Raw genomic sequence first — 24,117 nt, 5'->3', positions numbered from 1 at the left:
GAACTAAACTTTGTGGAAAAATGGGAAAAATGATTTGCCTTGACTCTCGTTTCTTAATTTCATTTCACTTTAATGGGACATGTGCAACTTATAATTTAAATTTAAATTGGACATGTGCAATAGCTTCTTGTCCTGCTTTTGTTTTGTTTGAGTGCTGTTTTATATTTATATTTGTATTATTGTTTGCTGTTGTTGTTTTTCTTGCACCGAGAAGGGGGGGGGGGGGGGGGTTGTATTTCAATTTCATTGTGCAAGTGTACAAGTACAATGTGCAATGACAATAAAGTATTCGTATTTGTATAATCTCAATATAAGTAGTAGCATGCAGTGAAACAATAATGAATATGCTTACACTTTATTATTTATAAATTATTGGTATAATTAATAAATAATTATTATTCAATCATTTACACTTTATTCTCCATGTCAAAGGCCTATAGCCTTTGCATCATGACACATGATATATAAATAAATAATATATCATGTAACAATGTCTTGTTTCAATATCTCATATAAAGTGCCAACCACCCCTAAAAAGAGGCTTTAAATAAGCATTAATTATTGTTATTTCATTGATCCTATTAATTAAAATATTATAAAAGCTCTTATTTAAAAGCAGTACTATGAGCATAGTACTCAGCAGTACTACGCTGAGTAAAAGTCTTATCATGGAAAAATATATATGCCATTACAACCCAAATATATGTGCCATGGCAGTAATTCTGTGGCTGAAAGTATCTAGGCTTTGTACCAGACTTCGAGTGTTCATTAATTCAAAGAGCATTTGTGAGGTCAGGAACTGATATCGCATGAGAAGGCCACAATTACTGTCAACAAAGGTGTTTAGAAGGTTGGATTCAAGGCTCTGTTTAGACCACTGGCTTCTTCCAGACCAGACTCCTCAAACCTAATATGTATGGACCCTGCTTAGTGCACTGGGACACAGTCATTCTAAAACAGGAAAGCGCTTTTCCCAAACTGTTGCCACAAATTTGGAAACATAAAATTGGTTTATATGATTAACTTCAGACACCTGTTTGCAATGGGTGTTGCTAAAACACCTGTATCACAAACCTTCAGCCATGTAATGCACATGTCCCTTAAAAGTGTAGGTCCCAATTTTCCTCCCAGTCTAGTCATATCCAATTACTCGATTGCATTACGCTTCCTCTCTACTGATGCTGATTGAGGAGAGCGAGACTGTCACACGCCGACAGGTGTGTAGTAGCCGACTGCATCTTTTCACCTGCACGAGGCGAGTTCATATGCGGATCAGTTTGTGTACTGAGAGCCACACCCTGTCCACATTATTCCTCGACTCCAGGCGCCATCAACCAGGCAGCAGAGGTCGTAATCGCCTATCCGGCTTCCCACCCTGAATGAACAACAAGCCAATCGTTGTTCATATAGCCACCCAGCCCAACCAGATGGCAGAGCTGAGTTTCGAACCGACGAGTTTGAAATGTTAGCTCTGGTGTGCTAGCGTGTTTTACCGGTCTCTATTTTTTAACTTTTAACTGTAGCTACTGTATTCTCTATAGTCATACAGCATCTACTTCATATAGCACACACTTATAACACACTGAAATATTGTTAGAACAATCAGTTTTGTATGAAGTTTATCTGGTATAAACTGTCAGAAAACAGAAATTAGAGAAAGCCAGCAGAGCAAGTTTCAGTTTAAAATAATTTCCATTTTTGCTGTAATGCTAGATTTGAGAGGCCATGTTGTCCAGTCAGTGTGCTAGCATTACTCATAGTTGAGGTTATGAGAGGTGGAGTGCATCCGGCAGTAAGTGCTCTCGAGTGCTTTGAGATTGATCACTTTTAGGCTCTTTTCTTTACTCCCTAACTCTAGGCAGGACATTGAAGCAATGCAAAAATGGTTCTGAGCTTATTGGAGGCTGATATAGTGTAAAATGTGTGTTAAAATGCTGTTCCAATAGGGTAAAACTTAAAACATTACTACTTTTTATTAGTACAGTGTGCTCATTGTTGCTATGAGCTGCTAGAGAGTATGACAGGCTTGAAATGACTGAATCATGCTTTTAGTCAAGTATTTCTATAAAGCTTTCTCTTTCTGTGACATTTTGCACCACTGGGATAATGAAGCATTATGGCTTTAATTTGTGTTATTTTAAGTGCTGCTCGCCACGGAAGAAAATTATGGGTGCCAAAAAAAGACATGCTGATCCACACAGAGCTTTTTCTAAACACTCTCAGGCTCCTCAGTGCCAAATCGCTAAGACAAGTATAATTTATCACTAAATGCACAGGACCCCAATGTCTTCTCTTCTCAATTCTGGGTTATAACCAATAAGTAAATCATTAATGTTCAATATATGTTTAAATATTGTTACATTATAGCAATTTAGTTGTTTTAGCCACACCAAAAGCAAACAGATGGACTGTCTTTATAGATAAACATTGACAGTAGAATGAGTCATACTAAAATACGGCAGGTTTTTTTAACTGATTACTGATCGTCAGATGACAGTTAACCATTGTAATAAAGCATACACCGACCAGCCATAACATTATGACCACCTTCCTAATATTGTGTTGGTCTCCCTTTTGCTGACAAAACAGCCCTGACCCGTTGAGGCATGGAGTCTGACATCTTTCTATCAGAACCAGCATGAACTTCTTCAGCAATTTGAGCTACAGTAGCTCGTCTGTTGGATCGGACCACACGGGCCAGCCTTCGCTCCCTACGTGCATCAATGAGCCTTGGCCGCCCGTGACCCTGTCGCCGGTTTACCACTGTTCCTTCCTTGGACCACTTTTGATAGATACTGACCATTGCAGACTGGGAACACCCCACAAGAGCTGCAGTTTTAAAGATGCTCTGACCCAGCCGTCTAGCCATCACAATTTGGCCCTTGTCAAACTCGCTCAAATCCTTACGCTTGCCTATTTTACCTGCTTCTAACACATCAACTTTGAAGATAAAATGTTCACTTGGTGCCTAATATATCCCACCTACTAACAGGTGCCGTGATGAAGAGATAATCAGTGTTATTCACTTTACCTGTAAGTGGTCATAACGTTATGCCTAGTCGGTGTATATTGTCTGCAATAAAATGCAATACAACAAGAGTTTGGATAGTATAAGTAGCAGTTTTGAGGAATTTATGCATTATACAAGCCTTCAGCTGCTCAACAGTCCATTGTCTGATTCTTTATTTCACAATGCATTTTCAATAAGAGGCAGATCTGGACTGCTGGTAGGCCAGTCAAGCACATGAACTCTGTGTCTACAAAGCCACGCTGTTGTAGCATGTACAGAATGAGGACTGGCTAAAATCTTGTTAGTCTTGTTAAAATGACTATAGACATTCCAGGAAAAGACGTTGCCTTGATGGTAGCATTTGCCTCTCTAAAATCCCCATATACTTCTCCATGACAATGGTTCATTCACACATATGCAAGTCACCTATTCTGTGGGCACTGGATCATGATTGAAATATAATATAGGGGAATATAAATATGAATAGAATTATAAATATGGGGGTTAAAGCCCTGTAATGGATGGCATCTTGTCCATTCCAGCCTTGCGCCTAGTGTTTCCTGGTGAAACCGAACCTGCAGAAAAAAACCCCCTGAAATATGGACTCATCTGACCACAGCACACTTTTCCTCTGGTTTTTTTTCATCCATATGAGATGAGCTCAGGCCCAGATTACTCAGCAGCGTGTCTCTGTAGAATTTATGCATGTCTTTCTCTTTGCATTATAGTTTCAGGTTGCATGTCTTGATGCAGTGGTGGACTGTGCTAAGTGACAACGGCTTTCTTAAGTATTCCTAAATCCATGTGGCTATATTTACTCTTCTAGCATGACAGGTTCTTTTGCAATGCCGTTTGAGAGCTTACAGGTCACATACATTCAACAGTGGTTTTCTGGCCTCTGCCAAGAAAACACTGACCTCAGCTCCACCCAACATTCTTAGAATAAAGTGGAATATGACTCTGAGCTTATTCTTAAACATCTGTGTCTAGTGCTTCGTTGACTGTATAGAAGTAAATGATTGCAGTTATGTTAAAAAATCCAGATTTTATAAAAAAAAATCCCAAGAAGAGTGGAGGCTGTTAAAGCAGCAAACAGAACATCACCTTTCTCTTTTGGCTGACTTGGACAAAAGAGACCGTATCTCCAGATTGCACTGAGTTCAGTGTTATTGATCTTTTAGCCCACACTGAGAGTTGACTCCCATGGGCCTTTTTCCTCCCAGTTGATCACAGAGGAAGGAAGATTGCTGCTCTGGACCATCCAACTTGAATGCTCCATATTGATCTGGTCCTCAGCTTATATTAATAGTTTGGTAATTAGGCTCTTCGATCCCCCTTTCCCTTATGAGTCATTGGTGGCTACCTGATCCCTTCCTGCCCATCAGCTAAGCTTTGCTACTCTAACTGTAAGAAATAAAATGCAACTCTGCAATCAGCTGACGGTGCAATCAAATTTGTTGTGGCAGCCAGGGAAGCAGGGTGGAGGAAACCTTTTATTATTTAGCCGACCATACGTTTAAAATTGCAGCATTTAGGAGACACTTTTATCCAAAGCCACTTGCAAACTTGGCCAAATACAATTCAAGCTATTGAAGGTTCAAGCTACTGAGGGTTAAGGGCCTTGCTCAAGGGTGGGGCTCTGATTACTAGTCCAGTATGTTAACCACTGAGCTACCACTGTATACACAAGTGAGGACAGTGACATAGCAGAGAGTGCTATAATATAGTCACCAAAGTGAGAAGCCCTGCATCTGCAAAAGGTAGAACAATACTGGTAAAGCAACACAAAAGAAAAGAGAACAATAATAATGAAATTAATAAATGGTCTACAAGGAAAAAAACCCTGAAAACTAGGGATGTAACGATGTACCACAAGACAGTTAAAAACCGATTCAAAAATTCCACGATTCAAAGCGATTTCACATGTAAAATGAATCGATATTCACTTTAAACAGCAGAGGGCACTGGCGCTGTACACCTCGCCTGGTTGACGTCACTGGCGCTATACGCCTGGTTGCCAAATTCGGGGTTTTTAGGCCAAATTGGGCTTAATTCAAAATTATTTTGCATAGTTTGTACCTACCTAAATAAAAGAGCATTCATTATTTATATAAATAAAAGATAAACACAAATACAGTATTTTATTTTCTTTTTTTAAGAGAAATGATAAAAGGAAACTTTAATTTGTCTTTAATTTCAGTTTAAAGAATCTGGAAAAAATCGTATGTGAACCCAGTATCGTGAAACGCATCGCATCGTGGATAGAGTGTATCGTTACATCCCTGCTAAAAACAAAAAGAAAGCACACCATATGCCACCGCCCAAAGCAGAGAGAGGATAGAACAAATTGGCAAACAAATTTGAAGAGATTGCAACATCCATATGATCACATGACCATAACTATCCCCAGCGAACCCCAAGAATAGCTGACCATGCAGTCACCCCACAGAGGAATCATATTTAAAGCCCCCAGTGTTGCAAGACCACACAAAAAAAAAACAGAAAGAGAGAGGGAAGGAGAACCACAGAGGAGCTGGGCTGCCACTAGTGCCAGCTACTCAATCCATCAGCGAGTGACAAGCCAAGGTCTTGAAAAAAAGAACGAAGATAGGGAACTCAGACTTCTACCCTGTCCAGGATGGACCTCTGATGACAGCTGCATGAAAGGGATGCTGCCACAACCCCACTGGAGGCAGCTTGCCTCCTGAGTGATTTCTTTGTTACAGCAATATCTAAAAGAATACAAAGTCACTGGCTGAGTTCCAGATACAGAAAAAGAGTGACAGGCAGGTCTAGTTATAAAAGCTTCAGCTTGGTGTTTTGGTCCTAAGAACAAAATGAGTTTGCATACAGACAAAATGGCACAAAATTAGAAAAGCCGGGCAGTTGTAGCTTAGCGATTAGGGTACTGGACTAGTAATCAAGAGGTCGCTGGTTCAAGCCCCACCACTGCCAGGTTGCCACTGTTGGGTCCTTGAGCAAGGCCCTTAACCCTCAATTGCTTAGATAATATATTGTCACATTTTTTTTTAAACATTTTTATGTTTTCAGCATTTAGCAGATGCTTTTTTATCCAAAGTGACTTACAGTACACAGACCTGTAAGTCAATAATTTTTACAGCTAAGCATCAAATATTAAATTTGTAATTATTTGTAATTGTTATTTGTTCCACTAACCCTCTCCTTATGTTTTTTAGCCTCTTGGTGACATGTCTTCCTCCGATGAGGAGAGCTTGAGTGAACGCTCGTGTGTGAGTGAGCGTTCGTTCCGTAGCGAGCGGTCGGGGGGCTCCCTGTCCCCATGCCCCCACAGCACCACCGGGTCTAAAGGGGACACACTGCCATGGAATCTGTCCAAACACGAGCGGCGCAAGCGGAAGAGCCAGGGCTCTGTGCTGGACCCTGCCGAGAGAGCTGTGGTGCGAGTAGCAGGTAGGAACTGACTCCGGATTTGTTGCTTGGGACTCTTGTTTGTCGGGGTAGAAGGAGGACCTCAAAAGGCTCCCTTGCTTTACCAAATTGTGTGTGTGATGCCTAGGAGACAATTTAGGAGACAGGAACGACCATGGCTGATCCAGGAGAAAGTAACATCACAGAACTGCAGTGGAGTGAAATATGGAATTTATGATATATTAGCTAATTTGATCCTGTGTGCATAAAAAATTAGCCATTGTGGTTTTTTTTTAGAACTGGGCCTAAGCAGTCTGTTTCCAAGATAAAGGAATCTTATCTTATCTTATCTTAAGCACATGTATAAAAATACAATACGATTTAATAAATGGAACTTCACAGTACTTGTTCACTCATTGAATGAATAGAATAGAATGCCTTTATTTGTCATCTGTACATATACAGATGTACAGTAGAATGAAATTCTTTTTCCACATATCCCAGCTTGTTTGGAATCTGGGATCAGAGCGCAGGGTCAGCCATTGTACGGCACCCCTGCAGCCAAGAGGGTTAAGGGCCTTGCTCAAAGGCACCACAGCATGGCAGATTTAAACTCTCAACCTTTGGATTGATAGCCAAAGCTCTACCCACTGGGCTACCACTGTCCCATTGGGTGACACAAGCTCTGTTTAATCTCTTTAATTTGGTAAGGATTCCTCCTGCTAGATCACATCTGCAATACAGCTTTATTTCATGTCTAGCTCTGTTCGAGGATTGGCCACCATAGGAGACACGTGGACGTGCTGAGCTCGTTTTTTGCGTTGACATGTTTGCTAGTTCTGTTGCTATTCTTGTTTATTTACTTACTGTCACTGAAGCATCTTGTTGTGCAGTTAGGAAAAAAACTGTGGGTTGTGTCCTAGATCCAGAGAGCAGCTGGAAGAAAGTGGAGGAGACAGAGGAAATGGTGTAGCCCTGGGTCTGGTGATAAAGTTTAGGAAGAGTGTGAGAACATGCTCCAGCAATTAGTCACAGTTTATAGAGAACACATTTCCACAAATGTCATGCATGCTTTAAATGTGCTTAGAATTGTCAGTTGCAAATGTATTGAATTAATATGCAACAGGGTGTCTGTGGTCCCTAATAGTCTAACATTATAATTTTTAAACACGCAGTTGAAACTATGAAGGTTCTTCAAAAAGTTTCCGCACTTTTTTTTACTTTATTTATTAAGAATTTCAAACAAATTATGTCACTTTTCTACATAGTCACCTTCTGATGCATTTTTCCCAGCGTTGTACCAGCTTTTTAATGCTATCAGCAAAAAATGTTTTTGGTTGAGTGTGTAGCCACTGATGCAACGCTGCTTTCACATCATCATCACATAAAAATCTTCTTCCCCTCAAATGAAATGGTGCTAAATCCAGACTGCAAGCTCTCTCAATCACTCAGACATGACCAATTACTTCTCCTCCCGCCCTCACTGCAATATATCAACTGCAATCCATGTTCATGCTCAAACAGCATCTAACATTAGCTATAGGTTTTATATGAGCTGTGGCCAGGCTACTAGCATGTATGGGGGTTTATACATTCTAAATGCTGTTTTTAAATGCTGTTTGGTGTTTTTGTTTTAGCTCACTCTTAAAAACAGTGTTAACCAAGCATCTGATAAATAAATCAGATCTGTTCTGGGTTTCTTACTGCATGTCTCTATGTATGACTGCATCTGTCAAAGCCTAGTGGATCTCAATCAAATAATACGATTAGAACATTATTCAGTCATTCATTCATTGTCTATTTTACCACCTCTTGGTTCTGGTGGGCCTAATTAATTGGGTAAAAGGCAGGAAACGCCTTGGACAGGTTGCTAGTCCATTACAGGGCAGACACACACATTTACACACACTTGCACTTGCTATCAATATATATCACCCAGATCCACGTGCTTGCCTTACCTTCACCTTTTTGGATTCTTGGTGTGTGATGGGGATACTACATGTACAATGTCTACACTGAGAAGGAAAGGGGTCAAAAGTCAGACCCGATGCTTTTAACTTGAATATACCTGCAGATCTGATGTTTTTCACTTTCTCACAATGTGTTGGCTAATTTGTTATAAGAGAAATACTCTAGCAGTGCAACTCCCACCTCCTACTATGGGAGTTAAACCTTGGTATGTTGGGTTTATTCATTGCTAAAGAAAATACAGCAATATCTCTGGGAATGAGACTAATCCAAGGTGTAACTAAGCAGGGAAATTGATGAAGAGGCACAATAGGCTGCAATGTGTCCGTTGGCTCATTAGCATCCCAGACATGACAGTCTCTAGAGGTCTGTCCACAGAACGTAATCATTTTTTTTTCAGGCAACTCAAAGGGCGCCTCAGCTCGGGTCCACACATTTCCATGTTGCTATGGGGACACACGCTTTTCACTTCCCTGGTTTCTATGGCTTTGAAGGAGAAGAAAAACGCAGGGAAATAAAAAAGCAAAAAAAATCCCCCAAAACAAACAGGAAACTACTGAGAGTGAGAGAGAGGTTTAGAATTTTAATTTAAGCTTGACAAACGAAGGAGCCCATGTGAGAGGCAGAAATAAAGCAACGAGGTGCAATCAAGGGAAACAAAGAGGAGGAAATAATAAAGGAAGGATAATGCATGAGAGATTAAAGGGATCATATGTAGGCTAAGTAAGGAATATAAAAGTGGGGAATATAAAAAAAAAAGAAAATTATTGATGGAGAATCAGAATAGTTTGAGTTTGAAAGAAAAATAGAAATGTGTATTAAAAAAAGTGATTGGAATTAGGTCACCAATACAGAATATTTATATTTACATTTGTGACATTTAGCAGATGCTTTTATCCAAAGTGACTTAGAATTGCGACTAAATACAATTCAAGCAATTGAGGATTAAGAGCATTATTCAGGGGCCTAGCATTGCCAACTTGGCAACTTAGTACTTCAGAACCCTGACTACTGAGTTAGACTGGCCTATTTTTGGCTGTTTTTTTCTCTTATTACAGCTAACACTATTTCCATACACTGGGTATACTGAAAATCAACTGTGCCTAAGAGTAGAGAGATTTGCTTTGTCACTTCAATGTGGGATTTTCCCATAATTTGGATAAATAAACAACAAGGCACTGAATGAAAGACATATTGTCCATGTGTAAATTTGAGAAGCTGACACCGTGATTATTAGATAATTAAATTAAAAATAAGAATAATAGAGGCACTCCGGTGGCACAGCAGTCCAAAATGCAACCCTAAGTCTCAAGTGTTCTGCTCCATGCCAGATACAGCTCAGTGATTTAGGTACTGGACTAGTGATCAGAGGGTTGCAGGTTCAGGCCCCACGTTTGCCAAATTGCCACTGTTGATCCCTTGAGGAAGGCCCTTAACCCTCACTTGCTTGAATTGTATATGGTCACAATTAAAAATCACTTTGGATAAAAGTGTCTGCTAAATGCCATGAATGTAAATGTAAATAAGTTTCAGCCATGTCATTGGTCAGTTTGGGCAGTCAACAGACATAGTGGCCTGAGCAAAGAAATAATATGGAAGGAGATGTCTCCAGTTGATCAGTTAGCATAGGCATAGATTATGCACTAGCCTACAATTAATTGCAAGCCCAACAAGTACATCAATGTGAATGCAATACTTTGGCATGAACATTTAGGTACAGTAAACTAGCCTGGAGCAGATGTGAACTGCTGAGTCCCAAATATCGCACTATCATCAACACATTGTGCTTCACCATTGGTGAGTTCACTATTTTTAATGCAATGGACAGTAAACAGTCCTTCACACTCCATGAGGCAGCGTCTTTCTCCTGCTCCATGTGAAGCCTGACACAGCAAGTTTCAGATATTTTATCCAAATGTGTCCTGCTAAATTATTACACACACTAAAACAAGTCTGCCACATTTAATTCTTGATTGGGATTATTTTACAGTCTGTTTGTTGTTTGTCTGTTTGTCCTCAGCCCATCTCTTATTAATTTTGTTGCATTAGTTCATTTTGTTTCTGAAATATTTTGGAGGTTTATAGTTGATAGTTTTCACTTTTACTTTGGATGGACACTCCCCTGTGATAACAAAATAAATATTTTATAGTTATTATTGAGTCTTGTAATTTGGACAAAGCGTATGTGTCAGTTAGAATGAAAGCTGTTGTTTATATAGCTGTTTTCAACAGGGTGCCAGGCTAGTGCGACTGCAGCGTTCAAATAAAAAACACCTTATAATGCTGTAACGTCTGTGAACATTTAACATTTTACCTTGCAATCCTAAACCTTTGTAATATAGTCCATTATGCCATCCCTTATAATTTTCACTGTGTCTTTTATACTGTCATTGTGGTGGCCAATATGACAGCAGAGTGACAACATGGTCAGTCAGCATAAAGCCAAACATGATGAGCACTAGCACAAGAACTGAGGGGTGCTGGGTCTGAGTCACCACTGGTTGTTGTGTTTAATTATCATCTGTTTGGTTCTCTCTTACCCTGCTGTTTCTAATGTGCACTTGGATAATAAATGTAGAGACAGTTGGCCAAAAAAACATTTCTCCTAACCCTAATGCTTTATGTTGGAATGGTTAACTTTACTCATGCTTAGGTAGATTAGACTAAACATGAAATATACATATATTTTATTAATGCTATGTTAACTAGGCATGTCAGTATTTAACTGGTTAACCAATAGTAGTACAGTGGTACCTTGGTTTTCATTGATAATCCGTTCGAGAAGGCCATTCGAAAGTCGAAACATACGAAAACCGAAACAATAATTCCCATAAGGAATAAAGTAAATACAATTAATGCGTTCCTGAAAGTAAAAAATATTAACAAAAAATAAATTTTATAGAGAATAAATGTAGTTTTAAATACAGAAAACAATGAGAAATGATTATAAATAAGTAATGAAATGGATAAATGAACATTTAACATCACATTTACATTTATTGATGAGTCCTGTTGGCGTATAGAAGGCGGCGAGGAAGTCAGAGGGATACCCCGATATGGCCGCGCGAGTCTTTGTTCACGTTGGCCCGTACGGAGTCACGTGGGAAATGGCAGAACGCAATCGGTACGGTTCAACGAAAACCGAGTCAGCGTTCGAAACTCAAGGTAGAAAAAAAACGACGAAAGTCGACGAAAATCGAATCATACGAAAATAGGGGCAAACGAAAACCGAGGTTTGACTGTAATTAAAGTAAGAAGAAGTCATTGTTTGATTACCACTGGCAAAAATGGCATTAACATTCTGAAGAATCCAACTGAGAGTAAAGCTGCATATCTGTACAAAATGTGCTGATTTAAAGCTCACCCTTACCCACCCTCTGTGCACATGTGCCTCCTTTGTGTACAGTGTTTTTAACTGAATAACGTGAATAACATTTTTTATAAAGTTTGATAACGTTATAAACAACGCATTGGCCTCACAATTTCTCTTCCAATCTAGTCATATCTACTTCTGCAGACTACCATTTCTGACTGAGGAGGGTTGTTACAAATACAAGCCCCCTTCAATAGGTGTGTGGCTTCTTCTCACCTGCATCAGACAGGCTCATAGGGAGTGCACTGAGAGTCACACAGCTTTCTCCATTATCCCCTGCAGTGTGATGTTGTGGCAGTGTTTGGGTTGGTTGAAGGAGTTGCAGGAGTTTAATAGTGGACATGGAAGCACTTGCCAGTAGGGAGTTGCAGTAGTCTAGCCTTGAGATGACAAGTGATTGGACAAGAATCTGAGTGGCTTCCAAAGAGAGAACTGGACGAATGTTCTTAACAATTTTGTTACATTGTGTTCTCTTATTTGTAATTTGTATTTGTAAACACAATATAAACAGATTCTGTTTTGACCAGTACATAGGTTGTCAATAGGGTTAGGGTTTTAGGGCGGACGGACCAGTTTTTCATCAGCCTGTCTGCAGTCTGGCGCAGTGCCTAGACATGTATTTGTCTTCCTTTGGAAGCTAACTGAACGCTTGTAATGATTGCAATTAATTTCTCTGTCACTGGCTTACGAACATGTCAAAAGAAATGACTTGTACTTCATTGGTTTAAAGCCACCACTAACCATTAGGACATTTATCACTGTAATGCAGAATGTCTAGCCCGGAAATGCTAGTTAATTACTTAGTTTTAATAACTGTTCATACTGTAAACATGCCAAAATGAAAAACAATGTTTTCTGAGTGGTCAGCTCACCACCCTTTTATTTTTGAAGAGTAGGAATTATGAATTTTTGTGGTGCAAAAAGCATGAAGTAAATATGTATCACAAGTAAAAAGTATCACAAGTAAATATGGTGAGAAGAACATTCACTAATTGCAATTTTCTAGTTCATTTGGTTGTGTCACATATCACTTAAGGTTGTAATCTTGTGTACTGTAGACACTGTTCTGATTACCCACTGTCATGTCCTCCTTTTTGAGGTTATGGAAATGCCACCATATAGGGTTACCATCTATGTCTGACAAAAACCTGTACACAGTCATACGGATGACCAACAGACCTTTTTTGCGGTTTTGCACCTGTGTTTAATTAAAATTTTAAGTAATCATATGAAACAGGTAGCAAAAATTGGATGGCTTGGGGTTGGTTTTACCATGTGGTGTACTTTTTATTTTTTATCCAGTCATTCTGGCCTGGCCTGTCACAATCAGCACACAGTCTCATCTTCATCCTCCGTCTCGCCCACCCAAATGAATGGCCTTTACTCGAGAATAACATTATCATTAAGTAGTAGATTAAGCACAATTAGCTATCTTTAACTGCTGCTTAGATGCCCAACTCCTTACTTCATGAGGACCCACAGGCAGCTAACTGATTGACTGCCTGAAAAAAACATGTGGGAAGCAACAACAACATGCAACAGAAACTCTAGCCCACAGAAAGTTGGGACATTGTCTTCTCGGTGATCACTGATCGCAATCATCAACAATGCCATGAGAAAATCAGATTTTAAACTGTTTACACTACGACGATTGATGCAGATTTAGACGTGATGTCTTGTTCTCACGTTTAAGAAAATGTAAGTAAGTAAAGAAGTAAATGTACAGTAGCTGTCGAAATGGCCAGCGACAACCAAAGATGATTATTTAGTAGCAGTACGCTTTGTCTTTCCTTATTTATGACTGTAGACCATAGAATCGCATGCAGATTTAATTGCTTGAGTGCAAATTAAAAATCCCAAGATTACTTGACCATATCCACAAATCCCAAGTCGATTCCCCAAATCCCAAGATCTCTGGAAAAAATCCCAAGGAGTGGCAACACTGGTTACAGTTCAGTTAAAGTGCTTTTTTTTAATTGAATTCCAAATTAACAATGAACAAAAATCATCACTATATGTACAATACTGATCAGGGTACAGTAATAGCACAACAAAATACAAAACAGCACATACTATTATTAAGCAAACTTATCAAAAGATGGGGTAGCACACACACACACACACAAAAGGAAAGCCAATCAACTTTAATCACAACCCTCCATAAAATAACGATCAAAGTAATCTATAAACCTAATGCTTTTATTATTTTGAATAAGTTTAGGAGATTGCAGAAGCGAATTAAATTCCACTAAAAACAAGGATAACAAGGATGTTGGCGTGGAGCCTAAACACTTTACCTTATATAGAATAAAAAACAAACAATATATTCTATTAGACTATTGGAATTGTTATTATAGTATCATATTATATCTTTAAGCTTTCAAAAATGTGAAACTTTAATTGGTTTAAACAAATGATCTTTTAAATCTGACCAAAATTTATTTGTTGTCTTGCATTGAAAAAATAAATGACTAAGCATCTTGGCATCTCCACAAAAGGTACAAGAGCTCTCAACATTAACAAATTTAGAAATAATTGAATTAACTGGATATGTCTTGTGTACAATTTTGAATTTTGAAACAACCAGGCTCTCCTATTATATCCTTAACATAAGCATTTTTTTCAAATAATTTGTTGTATTTTTCTTTATATAATTCAGGGTATGATATACAAATACAAACTGTGGAACACACTGACCTTACGTTATACCCAATAAATTGGCATGTAAGTGAATATTTTCTGAATGACAAACGCTGTGGTGCTCAGTTCAATGCAAAACGACAATGGCTGAATCTCAAATACTTTGCTAGTACACTACAGTACGTTGTATTGAGTTCATAAGCACTCCAGTTCTATGAAGTGCGACTATAAAGCATGCATGAAGTCGTTTGAGATTGAGCCCACTTATTGCTCGCTAGCACCTTAAATAAAGCAATAAGCCACGAGAGGCCGTACGTTACTGTGATTTTAGCACGGGGATGACGTTTTTGGCTCGACGCGAAGCGGAGTGCCTACAACTTCTTTCCCCGTGCTAAAATCGTAACAGTAACGTACGGTCTCGAGTGGCTTATTGCTTTTATAAAACGGCGGTCAACATAAAATATAATAAATACAACAATGTTTAATTCATAAATGTATTTATTGTGTATAAACTTACAATAAAGCATTCTTCCGCGACGCAAGGTAATCCGATTAACAGTGTTGCTAGGCAACGTGAGGGCGAAAATAACATTAACTTTTTCTATTCAGTAGCGTATTAATATGGAATGATGTGAGGTGGTCATAGGTGTGAGTTTATCGGGGATTTTACAACGGCTCCGAACGCGGCTCAGCCAATCAGATTTTAGGACCGGAACTATCCGTTTTGTAATTAAAATTTTATGAATTCGTGCGCTGGGGTTATTTAGCTACCACTAAACTAAAAATATAAATAACTATTTTGTTTGAATTGTAATTAATTAGAGACAGTAAACTAACATAACATTCTAAATGTAACATACTTTTATTGAATTTCAAACGAACAATGAAGAAATAAGATCGCCATATACGTATAATGGTTGAAGTGCTTGGTGTAGCAGCCTGTGTCAGAGCAGGACACGTCACCGGAAGTAGAGCGTGTGCTCACCTGCGCCGCTGCACTTGTGCCGTTGAGGGGCGACACAGGCCGAGCTTTAACTCCGGCAGCCATGTTCACGTCCTTCAGCTGCTGTGAGAGAGAGAGAGCGGGGAGGCATGGATGACAGCGGCACTGCGGGAAGAACAGAGAAAGCCGAGCCCTGTTTGTACGAGTGGGAAAGAGAAGGAGGAGTAAAAAAAGCTAGCTCCAGGCGAGAATAGAAGCAGCCATTAGTGCTGAAGAGCGGGAGTAGGAAGGGCAGCGGGATCCAGCGGAACACCGTCAAAAGAGCCAGTTCCACTCTGGTCCGGTCTTCTCCAGAGCTATAGCGCCTCCCAGATCACTCACACCGGCTGGGACGCAGCACTTTATCAGTAATGCTCCGCACTAACCATGGATTTACATAACCGCGCCTTTATATCACACTTCATTTCTACACACTTTGGCAGATTATGAAATTATTTCTACTATTTCAGGAAAACTACACAACATAATCTAACAGTAAGTGATTGTTTTGCGTTAAGAAGCACATGTACTGAATAGTGAAAACGGATAAGCGTTCATCCCGAGTGGATTGAAACCCGGCCCGGCTGACAGCCGCTCCTCCGAACAGGATTACTGCAAGCGGACATTCACAAACACCATGGCCGGCTATACTCCAGGTTTACTGCCCACTACTCATACACAGGAGAAAGAGTTCGCCAAAGCCTATGAAGATGTGCTGGAAAGATATAAAGGTAAGCCTTTATTCTAAATGACCGAAACAGCGTTAGGAATGAAAGCATGCGATTATGGAAGACGCATGGTGTCAAAAGCCGGCTTGTTTATGTCTACAGTACACTAGTGACGTACAATAAGACTCAGACTCAGCTTTATTGTCATTCAAATCCATGTACATGTTTAGAACGAAATGCAATTACTTAGGTCTCGGTGTGTGTAACATAATAAAATATAAATAACAATACCTATGTTAAGTATAAAATAAAACTTAAGACTTTAAAAACTGGAAGATAACTAAGATAAAGTATTTTAAATATTTAGATTTGCAAGTATTGCACAAGAACTACAGCCGCTTTATGTGAATCTAAAGTGCATGATTTCAAAATATCAATATATAGCAGCAGAAAATGGTTATTTCATGAGTCAGGCAGTAGTGTGTGTAGTAGTGTGGACCTGGTATTATTATAAGGGTTTGTTGGTGTGAATCAGTGAAATGGATCTATATGATTTAGTAGCCTTGTATGATTTAGTAGTCTTGTAACTATACATTACTGTTTTAAACTGGAGCTTTATGGCATGGACAGATATCCTGATTTCAAATTGGCTGACAGTTGTGCAGTAATTTCTAATAGCAAGTCATTTTGACTACATCCAGATGTTTGTGTTATTTGAACTCTGTTGTTCAATACAGTACAATAGTACAGGGGTGAAATACTACTGTCATTGAATAATGTCAAACATAACTTTTGGAGTCATGCAAACTGTAAATGAATGGGCTGTTATACAGTGTATCACAAAAGTGAGTACACCCCTCACATTTCTGCAGATATTTAAGTATATCTTTTCATGGGACAACACTGACAAAATGACACTTTGACACAATGAAAAGTAGTCTGTGTGCAGCTTATATAACAGTGTAAATTTATTCTTCCCTCAAAATAACTCAATATACAGCCATTAATGTCTAAACCACCGGCAACAAAAGTGAGTACACCCCTAAGAGACTACACCCCTAAATGTCCAAATTGAGCACTGCTTGTCATTTTTCCTCCAAAATGTCATGTGACTTGTTAGTGTTACTAAGTCTCAGGTGTGCATAGGGAGCAGGTGTGTTCAATTTAGTAGTACAGCTCTCACACTCTCTCATACTGGTCACTGAAAGTTCCAACATGGCACCTCATGGCAAAGAACTCTCTGAGGATCTTAAAAGACGAATTGTTGCGCTACATGAAGATGGCCAAGGCTACAAGAAGATTGCCAACACCCTGAAACTGAGCTGCAGCACAGTGGCCAAGATCATCCAGCGTTTTAAAAGAGCAGGGTCCACTCAGAACAGACCTCGCGTTGGTCGTCCAAAGAAGCTGAGTGCACGTGCTCAGCGTCACATCAAACTGCTGTCTTTGAAAGATAGGCGCAGGAGTGCTGTCAGCATTGCTGCAGAGATTGAAAAGGTGGGGGGTCAGCCTGTCAGTGCTCAGACCATACGCCGCACACTACATCAAATTGGTCTGCATGGCTGTCACCCCAGAAGGAAGCCTCTTCTGAAGTCTCTACACAAGAAAGCCCGCAAACAGTTTGCTGAAGACATGTCAACAAAGGACATGGATTACTGGAACCATGTCCTATGGTCTGATGAGACCAAGATTAATTTGTTTGGTTCAGATGGTCTCAAGCATGTGTGGCGGCAATCAGGTGAGGAGTACAAAGATAAGTGTGTCATGCCTACAGTCAAGCATGGTGGTGGGAATGCCATGGTCTGGGGCTGCATGAGTGCAGCAGGTGTTGGGGAGTTACATTTCATTGAGGGACACATGAACTCCAATATGTACTGTGAAATACTGAAGCAGAGCATGATCCCCTCCCTCCGGAAACTGGGTCGCAGGGCAGTGTTCCAGCATGATAATGACCCCAAACACACCTCTAAGACGACCACTGCTTTATTGAAGAGGCTGAGGGTAAAGGTGATGGACTGGCCAAGCATGTCTCCAGACCTAAACCCAATAGAACATCTTTGGGGCATCCTCAAGCGGAAGGTGGAGGAGCGCAAAGTCTCGAATATCCGCCAGCTCCGTGATGTCGTCATGGAGGAGTGGAAAAGCATTCCAGTGGCAACCTGTGAAGCTCTGGTAAACTCCATGCCCAGGAGAGTTAAGGCAGTTCTGGGAAATAATGGTGGCCACACAAAATATTGACACTTCAGGAACTTTCACTAAGGGGTGTACTCACTTTTGTTGCCGGTGGTTTAGACATTAATGGCTGTATATTGAGTTATTTTGAGGGAAGAATAAATTTACACTGTTATATAAGCTGCACACAGACTACTTTTCATTGTGTCAAAGTGTCATTCTGTCAGTGTTGTCCCATGAAAAGATATACTTAAATATCTGCAGAAATGTGAGGGGTGTACTCACTTTTGTGATACACTGTATGTCTTTCTGGTATTGTTCCAGTATATATGATAAAGAGCAACAACACCTATTTGGCTTCAGTGTCATAAAGAAAACACAAGATCATCTAGCAAACCTCTATTTTTTCTTTATGATGTGGGCTTATTTTACAACAAGCAACCAGCTTCTGATTTGTTCACTTCTTAAGTGTAAAGTTACAGTGTTCCGCACGCTTCAGTATGGACTCTTTACGGCACATCAGCATGATGATACAGAGACTGGACAAACAGTCATAAACCTAGGGTCATAGCTGCATTAAAAAAACCCTGATTTGTTTAAATTAATCTAGTCAAATTCTACATAAAAGCCAATTACCACTGGTTGACCAGTTGTATAAACAAAGCTATATTTATATTCCGCTTTATTATTATTGTAATACATTTAAAATGAGCAGCTATTCTCAATTCTTTTTTATATCAACCTAAATTTGGTGTATGCTGTACATTGTGTAAAAGTCTACAAATATTTCTTTTCATATTGTATATTCCCCCTTGGGATTGATTGCAGTTGTAAATTGATGCTGCTCTGAGCTCTTCTCAGGCACATGTTTGCTTATTAACAAAACACTTTAAAAATGAATAGCTTTACTGAAATGAATAGCTTTAGACAAACTCGGGGAGGGAGCACCATCTGTAATGCAGCAGTGACAAAAGGAGCCTCTTTAATTATTGATCCTGGTGTTGAAATGCAGTGCGGTAGATGCAAGCTGTCATGTGACTTTAAAATACAGGCTATTTTGTCTATTTCTAATAGTCCATGAAAACATGAGTTGTTGCCAGAATATTATGTCAGTAAAGCTGCATTCTGAAGTGTGTGTTCACAGATATTCTTGCACAATGAAGTGCACGGTCTTGCTTCTCCCTCCTCACCCAGGAGTAAATCTATCCCAGTGACTATATGGACTACAATTCATTTCTTCATCAAGTGATTAAGCACTTACTGTGACTATAATAGTTCAGAAGCCATGGTGTAATCTGCCTTCTTCTTTCCTCACTCACATATTAGATGAATCTCCAGGGATGACCGATGCGAATTGGCTAGTATTAACGTATTACCAAAAGCATGGCCAATTTAGATGCCAGGAGCCGTTTATTTTGATAAATGGATCACTGGTTCGAGGACACAAGGTTCAGAAATCTAATCTTTGTGCAGGCATTTGTGTAGTTAAATAGTAATCTTTTACTTTTCCATGCTGGCATCATATTTCATTCATTTTGCTGTTGGTGGTTTCCACGTGTGACCAACCTGAGTTATGCAATCAACCTGCAAATGACTAGGAGCTTAGCACTAAAGCTGCTGTATTAAGACCTGCTGATTGACTGGCGTTGTTTACCTGCGCATATCATCCTGTCCTTAAAGTTTCTGTTTTTTTCTTATCAGTTTGGAGTGCAATACAGTTTCAAAACAATCCCTTACTGCTGCCATAAACAAAGAGGAGGGTGTATCTTTGGAAGTCTTAGTAAGAATGTATAAAATGTGTTACCTGTGGCCGTTGATAAACAACAGATTAAGGTGTTAGAACTAGAGTGAGTGCTAGGGTATCACATAAATGAAATAGGAGCAGATAAGATATATGATACACACTGAATAATTTAATGACCCAAGTTTTTAGAGAATGGAACATGTATTTGAACTGTTACATGTTTGTCCTTGCTTGTGTTGTTTTCCAACGTACAGGGAGTTGACGTGAGTTTTAAACAATAGCAGGATATCTAAAAGAGTTCAAGTGCCGGACGGGAAGAGCCAGGCATGTGATTCAGCAAGTGAGAAGCACAGAAAGCAGTAACACATAAACCAAGATAGCCTTCAGTTAGTGGATAGGTGTTAGCCTTATGTTTAGTCTCTACTGTTTCATAATACGTGACTTGTAGACTGTGATTATAGTTTTACCTAATGATGAGTCAGAATGATGTCACGTTTTTAATGCATCACCCCCCCCACCCCAAGTTTAGTCATACCCAATTAATTGATCGAATTTTACCTCTACTGCTGCGGAGCCCCACTCCTGATCTAACTAACACGCGCCCCCTCTGACATACATGATGGGTTCATATGGAGATCTGTATCGCGTATGGAGTCACAAACCGATCTCCATTATCCCCCTGTATTTGGGCAGGCGCCATAGACCAGCCAGCAGAGATTGTAGCTGCAGCAGTTATTAGGAATCTCTTCATCCCTTCCTCTCATGGACAATCCAGTTATTGCCTGTATAGGTGCCTGATCAATCAATAGTAGAGCTGAGATTCGAACTTGCATGCCATCCAAGTGCCTGATGTGTTTTTCCTCAAGGACACAGTTTTGTTAGGAAAAAAATAGGAAGCAACATACCCACTAACCTATGCAAGTTAACCTGCTGTTTGTGTAAGCTGACTAGACCATATCCTTATGTAAAGCATACATTTTACTGGCGTTCACCTACACTTAAAGTCTCCTTGTTATATACAAGTGCAAAGCTTCCTCTCCATCTCAAATTTGAAGGATTTAAGTACTTGTTTGTTTTCTCTATGGAGTACTCAAGTTGTGGAAAGTAGAGCTTGCTTTAAAAAAATCTATTTCCCTGAAAGAGTTTTAAGGGATTCTACAGTATAAGAAAAGATTCATTAGACTTTCACTTTTAGTGTGTTTTAAGTAAATAGTTTTAAGTCTTTTGTTTGTGTGGGCAAAACTCTCAAAATGATTGTTTTGGTACTTACTCCTGTTACAAATGTGGTAAGTAGAGACTAGGTTATAGCACACTAGTATTTTTCTAAGATTACACTGTGTTTAACAATGGGTTTCATCATCCAGATTGTGGTGCTTTTTATGAGGAAAAATGTGTTGCCTGTCTTACAAAGAATTCTAAATAAGTCATTAGGTCTATATCTTACTTGGAAACGGCAAGGACACTGTGAAGGGTCAGTTAGAACATACCTGTTTTGTGCTGCTGGACACAATTGACTTTTTTTTTTGTGCTGGTTGATGTTTACCACTCAAACTGTTATTTTTTTTCTTTAGTTGCTCTTTGCTCTTGGTTCAGGACAATATGCACAAAAGAAGGAGAGAGGGAGAAAGAACATGTGTACATTGTTTAGCGCAGATCAGCTGATATATTGTTGAACGCCCAAATTGATTGATAAAGTGCAGATCATGATGTGTTTATGACTAGACACCTAGGCACATGAAGTTTTTGTGTTTTATTAATGGTCAAGGTAATTCTGGGAAAATAGGTGGGACACTGGTTTGAGCCAAAATACAGTCATGTGAAAAAGTTAGGACACCCCATGAAAACCTATAGAGATATAAGCTCCATCTTTCAATACTGTTCAAATGAAGCTCAAATGTCCGTATGTTTAAATATGTTCAAAAAGACAAAGGTTCTCATGGGGTGTCCTAACTTTTTCACATGAATGTATATAAATTGTACTTCTAAATGTATCTGTCAGTGTCATGGACAAAGTTAGCCATAGACAAGGTATAGACAAAGCTCTGGATGCAGAAAGTCTTGTTACGTTTGAAATCGTATTAATAAATGCTGCTCTGGTTCAGAAGAGAAATGGAAGAAGTAATAATCAGACAGACCAGCCATCACCACTGTATTTTCTACATGCCTGCTTTCTTCCCTTGACTCAGTCCTATTTTGCTTCCACAGCAGACTCAGCAATATTTTAAGTGCATGCTTCTTCTGCCGTGACCTTTTTTCTATTTCCATCCATTCTTCTTTGTCCTACCGCAGCTTGAGCATTTCCCGGCCCACACTTCCTGTTTGGTTTCATTCTGCTGCAGCACGTGACTGTTCCAGCAGGAAGAATAAACGCTCACCAAGCAGAACAGACTTTCCTCCTTTCATCCTTTGAGACTTTTTTGTGCTCATCTGCATTGTTCCTCTGGTCAAGCTGCTTTTTAATGCTCTGTTCAGCAGCAGCATTAAAAACTCATATGTAGTTATATATAAAATAATTAAATGTAGAATTATAGAAGCATCTTCCTAAATCTGTATGACGCGTGTCCAGTCATTTGGATGTCCCGACTTACTGCTCATTTAGTATTCGCCAGCTGAGTGGTGAATAAATACAGCGATGGCCTGTTTCTGTTTCTCTTGATTTCATCCACATTGCAGAAACAATTCCCTTGTTATGTGAAGGAGCAAATTAGTATGTGCTATCCTGGCATGTTGTTCAAGATGTCCTGATGTGCACCCAAAAGATGCAAAACTACTGCATCCCAAACACTTACGCAGCAGCATTTTATATAAGTGAACAAAGGGAACTCAAACACATTTATCCAAGCACTTTTTGGTTAAAACTAGTTACAATTGTTGTTTTGCAAATAGTCTGTGTATTTTAGATGAACCAGATTTAACTGAAAATTTCCTACAGCAACAGCTAACATAACAGTTGATGTATATGCACATTGCTAAACCCTAAATAACTGCTTTCTGTAAAACACCTTAATATTAATCTGCTGTTATATGTGGACTATGTCAGCGATGGGCACATACAGGCAGAGATGGGGACTCGAGTCGACTTCAGACTCGACTCGGACTCGTTTCAGATGACTCGGACTCGACTCGCATAAAATGACTTGTGGACAACAAAAGTCAGCAACATTAGTTACATGAGATATATACTGTATATATGTATGTATGTATATATATATGTATATATTTATATATCCGACATCATTCTGATCGTGTCATTTTCAGCTCTCTAATAATGCTTCGGCCGTTTAAAACCGCGACACACGCAATGGGTAAATGTTACAGCCAGCTTCCAGCGTAGTGATGAAGCGTTGCTCCCTACTTAAAATGGTGGAATACCCTACGTACCCTACCCTCACAGTAACAGATAATGTGAATGGAACGCTCCTACAGAATTGGCGCTAATGATTGTTAGACCCGCTTTCTGAACCAATCAGACCTTCTGATTGTAATTTTTAGTAAGAAATGCTGTTATTTGCATGTATTTAGTTTGCAGCATCACACAGATGATCGTCAATGAAACATTTGATTGGCTTTCTAACGATTTCGTGTTTTACTTCACAACCGGAAAAAAGTTTGGAGGTTTTTAATTATAAGCACATTTACAAAATAACGAATTATATTGCTAATGGGACACACGCTTATACATTTAATAGCATCTGGAACAACATAAGCTAAGGTAAGCAGTATTATGGATTTCTTGCTGTGTTTGTGATTTTGGCCACTATGCCGTGATTTGCAATGAAAACAAAACGTCAGTTTAAGCTTTTAACTGGTACCTAGGAAAGTACAGGCACGAAGTAAAATGGCAAAATACAGTTACTAATCTGTTGTTGTTTTTTATCTGAACTTACATATTATTTGTTTATTTCTACGCTATATTTCCAATATATGTTTTGTGCATATTATATTGACTCGTGACTTGACTCGGACTCTAGCCCAAAGACTCGTTACTCGACTCGGACTCGTGTTTTGTGACTTGTGAACATCTCTGCATACAGGTGACGGATTATGTAGTTATGTAATCCACTAATTGATTAATTTGTCGACTGATTTCATTGTGTCTCACTTGAAGGACAAGAGTTAATGGGGAAATTTTATTGTGCACCTTTGGGCTATTGATTGGATTGTCGAAGG

General features: G+C 39.3%; 1 protein-coding gene across 5 annotated transcripts in view; it reads left to right on the top strand.

Moving 5' to 3' along the window:
• The window catches only part of macf1a (microtubule actin crosslinking factor 1a), a 253,131-nt gene that overhangs the window by 924 nt on the left and 228,090 nt on the right, over positions 1-24,117 (top strand). For 4 of the 5 annotated variants that reach the window (XM_063014311.1, XM_063014328.1, XM_063014320.1 and 1 more), the window contains exon 2: positions 6,208-6,442. In XM_063014311.1, coding sequence (XP_062870381.1) covers positions 6,220-6,442 — 223 coding nt within the window. In that variant the 5' untranslated portion in view covers positions 6,208-6,219. Of the gene's footprint in view, positions 1-6,207; positions 6,443-15,469; positions 16,095-24,117 lie in introns of those variants that run through there. The other variant, XM_063014278.1, reaches the window with a different exon arrangement.

The sequence above is a fragment of the Trichomycterus rosablanca genome, chromosome 2 (assembly GCF_030014385.1).
Source record: "Trichomycterus rosablanca isolate fTriRos1 chromosome 2, fTriRos1.hap1, whole genome shotgun sequence".
Classification (NCBI taxonomy): Eukaryota; Metazoa; Chordata; class Actinopteri; order Siluriformes; family Trichomycteridae; genus Trichomycterus; species Trichomycterus rosablanca.
Note: the sequence above shows the minus strand (reverse complement) of the source record. Positions and strands in the feature narration are given on the sequence as shown.